At 55.7% G+C, this 13,264-nt stretch overlaps 1 protein-coding gene across 1 annotated transcript in view; it reads left to right on the forward strand.

Annotated features, from left to right (window-relative positions):
• The window catches only part of LOC132833948 (uncharacterized), a 32,831-nt gene extending 23,555 nt beyond the window's left edge, over positions 1-9,276 (forward strand). Inside the window, exons 2-5 of the mRNA XM_060852635.1 lie at positions 73-189; positions 1,160-1,282; positions 4,830-4,964; positions 8,385-9,276. Coding sequence (XP_060708618.1) covers positions 73-189; positions 1,160-1,282; positions 4,830-4,964; positions 8,385-8,593 — 584 coding nt within the window. The 3' untranslated portion in view covers positions 8,594-9,276. The remainder of the gene's footprint in view (positions 1-72; positions 190-1,159; positions 1,283-4,829; positions 4,965-8,384) is intronic.
• The last annotated feature ends 3,988 nt before the right edge of the window (positions 9,277-13,264 follow it).

A 13,264-nucleotide genomic window follows, 5' to 3' on the forward strand; every position in this document is an offset into this window, starting at 1 on the left:
GTAACCTTGAAGGGCCGATTGGAGTCATACATCCTTCTGCCAGGGCTTAATGTCTGTCTTTTTCTCCTGTAGGTCAGACACTCAAGTGTTATAAATGTTCCAGTCCCAAGTGTAACACGACACGGATGGGTGTGGAGGATTGTGGAGTTGGCCAAGTGTGTATGACCATGTCAACGTGGCAGTTCCAAGGTAAGTGACCACCGTATTCCACCACAAACACACTTCCCATCAGGAAACCTGAAAACCTGCTGGGAGAGAAACGGGAAGAGGCAGAGACAGCCTTTGACAGATTCAAGTCACAGCACACCTAACACCCCCTAAAACCCACCCCACCCCACCCCACCCCACCCCACCCCACCAGGAAGGAGGGACTTCAGAATTCTCCACAAATGTGGAGTGTGAGTGTGAGTGAGTGTGTGAGTATGTGTGTGTGAATGTGAGTGTGAATGAGTGAATGTGAGTGTATGAGTGTGAGAGTGTGAGTGAGCGTGTGAGTATGAGTGCAAGTGCGTGTGAGTCTTTGAGTGTGTGTGTGAGGGTGAGTGTGTGTGAGTGTGAGTGAGCCAGTTCCTATCTTACAGTGAAAGGTGCTTTTAGCAGTTGCCCAACATCAAGAGCCCAGTCTGACAGGAACACCCCCAGGACATGGGGGGCCGGGGGTGGGGGTGGGGGGCGGTGGGAGGTGAGCACTCTCCTCCAGGGTCTCTAGGATGGGAACGCTGCTCTCTGGACCTGGATTTGTGACAGGGGTTAATACATTTTCTCTCTCTCTCTCTCTCACTGACTCTGTGTCTGTGTATCTCTCTCTCTCTGCCTCACTCTCTGTCTCTCACTCTCTCTCTCCCTCTCTCTCACTCCCTCTCTCTCTGTCTATGCATCTCTGTCTCTCTGCCTCACTCTCTGTCTCTAACTCTCTGTCTCTCACTCTCTCTCTCCTCCTCTCTCTCTCTCACCCTCACTCTCTCCCTCTCTTCTCTCTCTCTCTCCCTCTCTCTCTCTCTCTCTCTCTCTCCCTCTCCCTCACTCTCTCTTTCTCCCTCTCTCACTCTCTCTCTCTCCCTCTCCCTCTCTCACTCTCCCTCTCTCCCTCTCCCTCTCCCTCTCTCTCTCACTCACTCTCTCTCTCTCTCTCTCTCTCTCTATCTATCTCACTGTGTAGGTGATGTGATGTTGAAACACTCCTGTGTGCCCAGGAAGGACTGTGTAAACATCAGCCTCAACCTGGGAAGTATCAGGAAAGTGGTCAGTTGCTGTAATCGCGATCTGTGTAACACTAAGCCAGGTAAGGTGACATCCCCATCCCCGGCCCACGACCCTTTCCTGATCCATATTCCCCGTCTCTATCTGTTTATATCCCCCTGTCTCCCTCTCCCCGTCTCTGTCTGTTTATATCCCCCTGTCTCCCTCTCCCCGTCTCTATCTGTTTATATCCCCCTGTCTCCCTCTCCCCGTCTCTATCTGTTTATATCCCCCTGTCTCCCTCTCCCCGTCTCTATCTGTTTCTACCCACCAATTTTCATCTCTGTCTTTCTCTCTCTCTCCCTCTGCGCTTTAGTCTTCCTTTCTCTCTTCCTCCTGTTCTCTGTGTTATTCTGTCTTGCTCACTTCATCCATCCAGTCCTCTATCTTTGTCTCAGACTCTCACACTATCTGGACAGCTCGATTCATCTATATATTCACCTCACGGTCTGTGTCTTTACATTCTCTGTCTCTACCATCGTACCCCAGCATATCTCTTTCTTTATCCCTTTACCTTTATCCCTGAGTCTCTCTCTCTCTCTCATTGTCTCTCTGTGTGCCTACCCCACGGTATGTCTGTCTATCTGAGTTTCTATCTCTGTGTGTGTGTGTGTGACTATGTCTCTCTCTGTCTGTCTGAGTGTGTATGTGTTTCCGTCTGAGGGTCTGTGTGCGTGTGTGTATATATCTGTGTGTGCACATGTGTATATATATTTGTGTGTGTGTGCACGCACGTGTATATATATATATATATGTCTGTGTGTGTGTATATCTGTCTCCCTCTGTGTGTGTACATATCTGTGTATGTGCGTCTCTTTCTGTCTGTCTGTGTCTGTCTCTCTCTCACTCCCTATTTTGCTCACTATCCAGGTATCTATCTCCCTTTATCAGTCTCTGTATCCGCCTCCCTGTTTCTCCTTCTCTCGATCTGTGATTCTCTCTTTCATCCTAACGTTAATATAATTGAATGATCTCTCCCGTATTTCTCAAGGCCAGCTCTGTATGGGAGGGGTGTCAATCTCAGCAGTGGCCTGGGGTGATTGGAGGGGGTGGTGTTGTTGGGATCGGAGGTTATTCGGACAGGCAGCTGATTGGCGTAGGAGGTGGGAGACAGGAATAAACCTGTTTGATGAACAGAGCACTCTGCAAGTCAATACCCTTCATGTCATGAGGGTTAATTAGGGTGTAGGTTTGCTCGCTGAGCTGTAGGTTTGATATCCAGACGTTTCATTACCTGGCTAGGTAACATCATCAGTGGTGACCTCCAAGTGAAGGAAGCTGTTGTCTCCTACTTTCTATTTATATCTTTCTCCTGGATGGGGTTCCTGGGGTTTGTGGTGATGTCATTTCCTGTTTGTTTTCTGAGGGGTTGAGAGATGGTATCTAGATCTATGTGTTTGTTTATGGAGTTGTGGTTGGAGTGCCAGGCCTCTAGGAATTCTCTGGCATGTCTTTGCTTAGCCTGTCCCAGGATAGATGTGTTGTCCCAGTCGAATTGGTGGCTTTTTTTCATCCATGTATAGGGCTACGAGGGAGAGGGGATCGTGTCTTTTTGTGGCTAGCTGGTGTTCCTGTATTCTGGTGGCTAACTTTCTTCCTGTTTGTCCTACGTAGTGTTTGTTGCAGGATTACTGTTAACCAGAAATTGGATCCGCCACATCAACACAGCGGCTCCAAGGGCAGGTCCGAGGCTGGGAATCCTGCAGCGAGTAACTCCCCTCCTGACTCCCCCCAAAGCCTGTCCCACCATCGACAAGGCCCAAGGCAGGAGGGGGAGGGAATACTCCCCACTTGCCCCTGGATGGGGGCAGCTCCAACAACACTCGAGAAGCTCGACACCGTCCAGGGACAAAGCAGCCCCCGCTGGATTGGCCCCACACCCACAAACATCCCCTCCCTCCCCCCCACCGACGCTCAGTAACAGCAGTGTGTACCATCCCCTCATTTCCCCCACTGACGCTCAGTAACAGCAGTGTGTGCCATCCCCTCCCTCCCCCCACCGATGCTCAGTAACAGCAGTGTGTACCATCCCCTCCCTCCCCCCACCACCCCCTCAGTAACAGCAGTGTGTACCATCCCCTCCCTCCCCCCCACCACCCCCTCAGTAACAGCAGTGTGTACCATCCCCTCCCTCCCCCCACCACCCCCTCAGTAACAGCAGTGTGTACCACCCCCTCCCTCCCTCCCCCACCCCCCCTCAGTAACAGCAGTGTGTACCATCCCCTCCCTCCCCCCCACCCCCCCTCAGTAACAGCAGTGTGTACCATCCCCTCCCTCCCCCCACCACCCCCTCAGTAACAGCAGTGTGTACCATCCCCTCCCCCCCACCCCACCTCAGTAACAGGAGTGTGTACCATCCCCTCCCTCCCCCACCCCCCTCAGTAACAGCAGTGTGTACCATCCCCTCCCTCCCACACCCCCCTCAGTAACAGCAGTGTGTACCATCCCCTCCCTCCCCCCACCCCCCCTCAGTAACAGCAGTGTGTACCATCCCCTCCCTCCCCCCCACCCCCCCTCAGTAACAGCAGTGTGTACCATCCCCTCCCTCCCCCCACCCCCACCCCCCCTCAGTAACAGCAGTGTGTACCATCCCCTCCCTCCCCCCACCCCCACCACCCCCTCAGTAACAGCAGTGTGTACCATCCCCTCCCTCCCCCCCACCCCCCCTCAGTAACAGCAGTGTGTACCATCCCCTCCCTCCCACACCCCCCTCAGTAACAGCAGTGTGTACCATCCCCTCCCTCCCCCCACCCCCCCCTCAGTAACAGCAGTGTGTACCATCCCCTCCCTCCCCCCACCCCCCCTCAGTAACAGCAGTGTGTACCATCCCCTCCCTCCCCCCCACCCCCCCTCAGTAACAGCAGTGTGTACCATCCCCTCCCTCCCCCCACCCCCCCCTCAGTAACAGCAGTGTGTACCATCCCCTCCCTCCCCCCACCCCCCTCAGTAACAGCAGTGTGTACCATCCCCTCCCTCCCTCCCCCCCACCCCCCCTCAGTAACAGCAGTGTGTACCATCCCCTCCCTCCCCCCACCCCCTCAGTAACAGCAGTGTGTACCAGCTACAAGACCCACTGCAGAAACTCACCAAAGACCCTCAGGCAGCACCTTCCAAACCCACGGCCACTTCCATCTGGAAGGACAAGGGGCAGCAGGTACATGGGAACACCACCCCCCTGCAGGTTCCCCTCCCCTCACCATCCCGACTTGGAAATATATCGGCCGTTCCTTCCTGGGTCAGAATCCTGGAATTCCCTCCCTCAGGGACATTGTGGGTCTACCCACAGCACATGGACTGCAGCGGGTCAAGGAGGCAGCTCACCCCCACCTTCTCAAGGGGGGCAACTAGGGACAGGGGCAATAAATACTGGGCCCAGGCAGGGACCCTCATGTCCCAGGAGTGAATGAAAATAGAGGAAAATAACAGTGAGTTCCTGACAGGGTAGTGAGAGACTCGGGAGAGGGCTCTCCAATCGCAACAGCCAGCCAGAAAGCTGGTAGTTGGAGGGAGAGATGGAATGTGAAAGAGAGGAGAGTCCTGGGGAGATGGTGGAATGATCGAGTCTAACTTTTGTTCCTCTGTGTTTCCAGTCAGCCAGGAAAGCAATCAAACATGTGTCGGCTGTTTGGAGATGCTGAACGATTTTAAGTGCGCCAAGAAAGGGCAGATACGCTGTCAGGGGACCCAGACCAAGTGTGGGAGGCTTCAACACTTCCTCTCGGACAGTAGGTCACCGCTTCTGTCTCTCAACAACAATCGGCTGCATTTCTCTAGCACCTGTTACGAGGTGGCGCAACCCTGAGGCTCCTCACCAGGGAGGAGCCTTTCGGAAGGGAGTTCTGCCAACGGTGAACTGCCCTGGGGAGTTTGAGTGGTCAGAATTGGAGGAGCACAGAGATCTCTCAGGGGTTAGGGGCTGGAGGGAGTTACAGAGATAGGGAGGGGGTGTAGGGGCTGGAGGGGGTTACAGAGATAGGGAGGGGGTGTAGGGGCTGGAGGGGGTTACAGAGATAGGGAGGGAGGTGTAGGGGCTGGGAGGGTTACAGAGATAGGGAGGGGGTGTAGGGGCTGGGGGGGTTACAAAGATAGGGAGGGGGGTGTAGGGGCTGGAGGGGGTTACAGAGATCTCTGAGGGGTGTAGGGGCTGGAGGGGGTGACAGTGATAGGGAGGGGGTGTAGGGGCTGGAGGGGGTTACAGATATAGGGGGGGTTTAGGGGCTGGAGGGGGTTACAGAGATAGGGAGGGGGTGTAGGGGCTGGAGGGGGTTACAGAGATGGGGGGGGTTTAGGGGCTGGAGGGGGTTACAGAGATAGGGAGGGGTGTAGGGGCTGGAGGGGGTTACAGAGATAGGGAGGGGGTGTAGGGGCTGGAGGGGGTTACAGAGATAGGGAGGGGGTGTAGGGGCTGGAGGGGGTTACAGAGATAGGGAGGGGGTGTAGGGGCTGGAGGGTGGTTACAGAAATGGGGAGGGGTTGGAGGGGGTTACAGAGATAGGGAGGGGGTGTAGGGGCTGGAGGGGGTTACAGAGATGGGGGGGGTTTAGGGGCTGGAGGGGGTTACAGAGATAGGGAGGGGTGTAGGGGCTGGAGGGGGTTACAGAGATAGGGAGGGGGTGTAGGGGCTGGAGGGGGTTACAGAGATAGGGAGGGGGTGTAGGGGCTGGAGGGGGTTACAGAGATAGGGAGGGGGTGTAGGGGCTGGAGGGTGGTTACAGAAATGGGGAGGGGTTGGAGGGGGTTACAGAGATAGGGAGGGGGTGTAGGGGCTGGAGGGGGTTACAGGGATAGGGAGGGGGTGTAGGGGCTGGACGGGGTTACAGGGATAGGGAGGGTTTCATACACGGAGTGAATGAGGACAGCTTGAGTGCTCCCAGATCCATAAATCTGTCATCGGTGAGGAATGGAGCAGTTTGGTAATTGTCACAGTGGGTCACATCGCATCGCGCTGATGCAAATCACCTTGAATTCAAATCTGATTTCAATCCAAGCTGACCCTCCAACAGTGCCCACTCCCTCAGCACTGACCCTCCGACAGTGCGGCACTCCCTCAGCATTGACCCTCCGACAGTGCGGCGCTCCCTCAGCACTGACCCTCCGACAGTGCAGCGCTCCCTCAGCACTGACCCTCCGACAGTGCGGCACTCCCTCAGCGCTGACCCTCCGACAGTGCGGCACTCCCTCAGCGCTGACCCTCCGACAGTGCGGCGCTCCCTCAGCATTGACCCTCCGACAGTGCGGCACTCCCTCAGCACTGACCCTCTGACAGTGCGGCGCTCCCTCAGCATTGACCCTCCGACAGTGCGGCGCTCCCTCAGCACTGACCCTCCGACAGTGTGGCACACCCTCAGCACTGACCCTCCAACAGTGCGGCACTCCCTTAGCACTGACCCTCCGACAGTGCAGCACACCCTCAGCACTGACCCTCCGACAGTGCCCACTCCCTCAGCACTGACCCTCCGACAGTGCCCACTCCCTCAGCACTGACCCTCCGACAGTGTGGCACTCCCTCAGCACTGACCCTCCGACAGTGCGGCGCTCCCTCAGCATTGACCCTCCGACAGTGCGGCGCTCCCTCAGCACTGACCCTCCAACAGTGCGGCACTCCCTCAGCACTGACCCTCCGACAGTGCGGCGCTCCCTCAGCATTGACCCTCCGACAGTGTGGCACTCCCTCAGCACTGACCCTCCGACAGTGCGGCGCTCCCTCAGCACTGACCCTCCGACAGTGCGGCACTCCCTCAGCACTGACCCTCCGACAGTGCGGCGCTCCCTCAGCATTGACCCTCCGACAGTGCGGCGCTCCCTCAGCACTGACCCTCCAACAGTGTGGCACACCCTCAGCACTGACCCTCCAACAGTGCGGCACTCCCTCAGCACTGACCCTCCGACAGTGCAGCACACCCTCAGCACTGACCCTCCGACAGTGCCCACTCCCTCAGCACCGACCCTCCGACAGTGCCCACTCCCTCAGCACCGACCCTCCGACAGTGCGGCGCTCCCTCAGCACTGACCCTCCGACAGTGTGGCACACCCTCAGCACTGACCCTCCGACAGTGCCCACTTCCTCATCACTGACCCTCCGACAGTGCGGCACTCCCTCAGCACTGAACCTCCAACAGTGCGGCACTCCCTCAGCACTGACCCTCCGACAGTGCCCACTCCCTCAGCACCGACCCTCCGACAGTGCCCACTCCCTCAGCACTGACCCTCCGACAGCACGGCGTTCCCTCAGCACTGACCCTCTGACAGTGCGGCGTTCCCTCAGCACTGACCCTCCAACAGTGCCCACTCCCTCAGCACTGACCCTCCGACAGTGCGGCGCTCCCTCAGCACTGACCCTCCGACAGTGCGGCGCTCCCTCAGCACTGACCCTCCGACAGTGCGGCACACCCTCAGCACTGACCCTCCGACAGTGCGGCACTCCCTCAGCACTGACCCTCCGACAGTGTGGCACACCCTCAGCACTGACCCTCCGACAGTGCCCACTCCCTCAGCACTGACCCTCCGACAGTGCGGCACTCCCTCAGCACTGAATCTCCGACAGTGCGGCACTCCCTCAGCACCGACCCTCCGACAGTGCCCACTCCCTCAGCACCGACCCTCCGACAGTGCCCACTCCCTCAGCACCGACCCTCCGACAGTGCGGCGCTCCCTCAGCACTGAATCTCCGACAGTGCCCACTCCCTCAGCACTGAACCTCCGACAGTGCGGCACTCCCTCAGCACTGACCCTCCGACAGTGCGGCACTCCCTCAGCACTGACCCTCCGACAGTGCGGCACTCCCTCAGCACTGACCCTCCGACAGTGCGGGAATCTTTCTTTAACTATTTAGATTTGTTCCATTCCTGAGGGACGTATTCCCTCCCCCCACATTGAGCCGGGAGTGATGTGTTTTTGTAAATTGCAGTGCCATGAATTGACTAACCAATCAGCAGCCCCTTTTCCTGCTGGATAAGTTGTTGCTCCCTTTCTAAAATTGGGTTTCTTGTGTTTTTGTCCTGATGAGTGAGAGCTGAAATATTTGCCTGTGCTCCCCCGCGATTATTTGTTTGCAATTCTGCCTCGTCATCGTGCGTGGATGAGGTGGTGGGTCTGAGGGTGAGAAACTGTTTCCCACCATCACAATCTGTTTGTCCCTCCTCCAGCCGGTCGCAATTTAACAATCGATTTCCAAGGATGTCTCTCTGACTCGATTTGTCGCCTGAATTCAACGCAGATGATATTTGGAATGGAACTGCAGAAAGGCTTTGAGTGTTGTGATGACCGACTGTGCAATGGGAGTGCAAGAACCGAGTTGGGAGCTCTCTGTACTCTCTTACTGAGCTTGTATCTGCTTATCATCAGTCTCGACTGACCCCCTGTGATGTTCTCATGTGTACGTCGCTCTGTTTACCTGTAAATACCTCCCTTTATTTATCGGAATCTCCCTCTGTATTTATTGCGAATTCCTGATCATTTTGTTGGAAAGGGGGATCTGGGGAAATGAGTTGAAGGCTTTGCCCTGGGACTGAGTGGAACCCATCGCAACACTCTCGATCGATGTTTTATCGCTTTTGTTTCTGACAGATGTCTGCCTGTGCTGTGTCTCCGAACCCCCAGGGCTCCCCTCCCTCCCTCACTCTCCACACCCCCCTCCCCTAAACCCCCCAACTGACCCCCTCGTCCACTCCGAACCCTAACCCCGTTCCCTACGCCGGACCGCGTCTCCCCCACTCTCTCGGACAGACCCCTCAGGACCCTAACCCCGTTCCCTACACCGGGCCGCGTCTCCCCCACTCTCTCGGACAGTCCCCTCAGGACCCTAACCCCGTTCCCTATACCGGGCCGCGTCTCCCCCACACTCTCGGACAGCGTACTCCAAACCGAGACCACAGTAGGACGCCATTCAGGGGCCTACCCCTGCTGCTAGCCCCTTGTTTTGATGTTTAAAAAAAAGAGGCCATTGGAGAAGTTAGTGCTTTTGTTTATTGATGTGGTGTTGTTTTTACATTGTAAATATACAGGATATTAATGTCTATTAAAAATACGGCTCTCTCACACATGCGTTTTGTTCACAAAATGGATTGTCTTGTTCACAGGAGAAATACTTTCACAGTGAGACCTCCTCATTGGAGTAATGTTTGCACCCACCATGACTGGCCCCAATAGGAGACACTCGAACCACAACCTCTCGACATCCCATCACTCAATCCCCCACTGTCACCATCCTGGGGGTTACCATGGACCAGAAACCCAACTGGACCCACCACATAAACCCAGCGGCTCCAAGAGCAGGTCAGAGGCTGGGAATCCTGCAGCGAGTAACTCCCCTCCTGACTCCCCGCTAAGCCTGTCCCACCATCGACAAGGCCCAAGGCAGGAGGGTGAGGGAATACTCCCCACTTGCCCCTGGATGGGGGCAGCTCCAACAACACTCAAGAAGCTCGACACCGTCCAGCGACAAAGCAGCCCGCGCTGGATTGGCCCCACACCCACAAACATCCCCTCCCTCCCCCCACCCCCCACAGTAACAGCAGTGTGTACCATCCCCTCCCTCCCCCCACCGACGCTCAGTAACAGCAGTGTGTACCAACCCCTCCCTCCCCCCACCGACGCTCAGTAACAGCAGTGTGTACCAACCCCTCCCTCCCCCCACCCCCCCTCAGTAACAGCAGTGTGTACCATCCCCTCCCTCCCCCCACTGACACTCAGTAACAGCAGCGTGTACCATCCCCTCCCACCCCCCCTCAGTAACAGCAGTGTGTACCGTCCCCTCCCTCCCCCACAGTAACAGCAGTGTGTACCGTCTCCTCCCCCACCCCCCCTCAGTAACAGCAGTGTGTACCGTCCCCTCCCTCCCCCCACCCCCCCTTCAGTAACAGCAGTGTGTACCGTCCCCTCCCTCCCCCCACCCCCCTCAGTAACAGCAGTGTGTACCATTCCCTCCCTCCCCCCACCCCCCCTCAGTAACAGCAGTGTGTACCATCCCCTCCCTCCCCCCACCCCCCCTCAGTAACAGCAGTGTGTACCATCCCCTCCCTCCCCCCACCCCCTCTCAGTAACAGCAGTGTGTACCAGCTACAAGACCCACTGCAGAAACTCACCAAAGACCCTCAGGCAGCACCTTCCAAACCCACGGCCACTTCCATCTGGAAGGACAAGGGGCAGCAGGTACATGGGAACACCACCCCCCTGCAAGTTCCCCTCCCCTCACCATCCCGACTTGGAAGTATATCGCCGCTGTCAGTGATAACCTGGATGGGAGAGGCTCTGCCCAGAATCCTGACCCACCGACAGAATCTGGATTCACACCGATTCCCCCTGGGAACAATAGGAGGGATCAAGTGGACCATCTGGTCAGGTGTAACAGGCTGGAGGAGGAGGGGCTGAATGGCCTCCTGTTCCTGTGTAACAGGCTGGAGGAGAGGGGCTGAGTGGCCTCCTGTTCCTGTGTAACAGGCTGGAGGAGGAGGGGCTGAGTGGCCTCCTGTTCCTGTGTAACAGGCTGGAGGGTGGGGAAAGTTTAATTGCCTCAATGGGCAGTCAGAACCCCAGGCTTGCTCCATGTCCGCTTTTCCATTCTCTCTCAGGAGCTCACAATTGTACGCTGGGCGTCGGACAGTGCATCAGTCTGATGCTCATTGTCAGACAACCTGAGGAACATGAGACAGGAGCACAACATCAGCCCCACGCTGGCTTTCCCCATCCCCCCCCTCCTCCTCCTTCCAGGAAACTGGCATCATTTGTTCCGAACGTGAACTCCGCCAGGATTTCCTCCACATCGTGTCTGCTGTGTGACCACAACTAAAAATAACCAACCTCACTCTGAGTGGAGTCACATACTCTGACCCTACACCCCCTCCTTATCACCATCACCACCCCCTCCCTATCTCTGTAACACCTTCCAGCTCCTACACCCCCTCCCTATCTCTGTAACACCTTCCAGCTCCTACACCCCCTCCCTATCTCTGTAACCTCCTCCAGCCCCTACACCCTCTCCATATCTCTGTAACCCCCTCCATCCCTATGTCTGTATCCCCCTCCTGTCCCTACACCCCCTGCCTATCTCTGTAACCCCCTTCAGCACCTACACCCCCTCCCTATCTCTGTAACCCCTCCCTATCTCTGTAACCCCCTCCCTATCTCTGTAACCCACCCCAGCCCCTACACCCCCTCCCTATCTCTGTAACCCCCTCCAGCCCCTACACCCCCCTCCCTATCTCTGTAATCCCCTCCAGCCCCTACACCCCTTCCCTATCTCTGTAACCCCCATCTCCCTGAACCCTACATTCTTTTAGTCTGGGCCTGTCATTTCTGGCCCCGATTCCCATCGCTCTGTACCTGGTGTCCGGACCTTCAGCCACCTGTTCCAAGCGCTCTGGATATCCCTCTCTCCCCTCCGCCTCTCTCTCCCCTCCCTCCTCTCCCTCCATCACAAAAATCCTTAAAATTAACAGCTGTCTTCATATCTCTGCATTACCCATTTTGCCTTTCGCTTCAATTTTCTCTGATGTTGTCCGGTGTAGGCCCTTAGAACCCATGTTGTAAGGTGCCACATCAATGCAGGTAGTTGTTGATTCCCATGTTGTCTGGTGGTTAACCCAGGGATGTCACAAGCCAGTGTACAGTGCTGCCTAGTGGAGAATGTTGGCTACTGCAGCTACAGAGAACTCAGTGACCATAGAGAATCAGCAGCAACTCACCAGAGAGTTCGAACCTGGGAAGTCAAGGAGGGCTAACTTACAGCTCAGAGCTGGCTCTTGCAAATGAAAGGGTTCCTGTCTCTGAAGGTCATCGTCAAAAAATTATCACGTCGGCCACACCACATCGAGTCTCGTTTTATTTCCGTAGGGGTCAGCACTCAGGAATATGCAAAAGCAAGGCCCAACCAGAATAACGCAGTTACCTTTACCCAGTTCCCCCCACCCCACCCGTCAATCAGGCTTCCACTCATCTCCTGCATTGACTGAGACAACCCCAAAAGGATTCTTTTCCAAATCTACCCACCAGGAGTGTCAATGTACAGTTCATTGGACACGATCCCAAAGGATCAAAATATTTCCCATTCACTCCCACTCCACTACAATCCCAATGGATCAAACCCTTTCCCATTCACCCCCATTGGACGCAATCCCAATGGTTCCAAACCCCTTCCCATCCATTCCCATTGGACACAATCACAATGGATCAAACTCTTTCCCATTAATTCCCATCAGACTGAATCCCAATGGATAAAACCCCTTCCCATTCACCCCATTGGATGCAATCTCAACGGATCAAACCCTTCCATTTCACTCCCGTTGACACAATCCCAATGGATTAAATCCTTTCCCATTAATTCCCATTGGGCACAGTCCAAATATTTGAAACCTCTTTCAATTCACTCCCATTCCACTACAATCCCAAAGGAGCAAACCCCTTACCCTTCACCCCCATTGAACGCAATTCCATTCGATCCACATCCCTTCCCATTCACTCCCATTGACACAATCCCAATGGATCCGAATTCCTTCCCATTCACTCCCATTTTTACAATCCCAATGCATCAAACCCCTTCCCGTTCACTCTCACTCTAATATAATCCCAATGGATCAAACCCCTATTCATTCACTCCCATTTGATGCAATCCCAATGGATCAAACTCCTTCCCATTGGACAGAGTCCCAGTAGACCCAAACCCCTTTCCCATTCACTCCCATTAGACATCATCCCAATGGAGCCAAACCCCTTCCCATTCACTCCCATTGGACACCATCCCAATGGAGCCAAACCCCTTCCCATTCACTCCCATTGGACACCATCCCAATAGATCGAACCCTTTCCCATTTCCTTCCACTCTACTACAATCCCAATGGATCAAACCCCTTTCCCATTCACTCCCATTGGACATATTCCCAATGGACTGAAACCCCTTTCCCGTTCACCCCACATTTTGAGCAAAATCCAACTCTAATCAGAGGAGAGTCCGTGCAGAACAGCCCCACTGTTCATGGTCCTACCCCTCTCCACCTCACAGGATGTCCCCAATAAAGCACAGACCACAATA

Source organism: Hemiscyllium ocellatum, chromosome 38 (genome assembly GCF_020745735.1).
Source record: "Hemiscyllium ocellatum isolate sHemOce1 chromosome 38, sHemOce1.pat.X.cur, whole genome shotgun sequence".
In the NCBI taxonomy this organism is placed as follows: Eukaryota; Metazoa; Chordata; class Chondrichthyes; order Orectolobiformes; family Hemiscylliidae; genus Hemiscyllium; species Hemiscyllium ocellatum.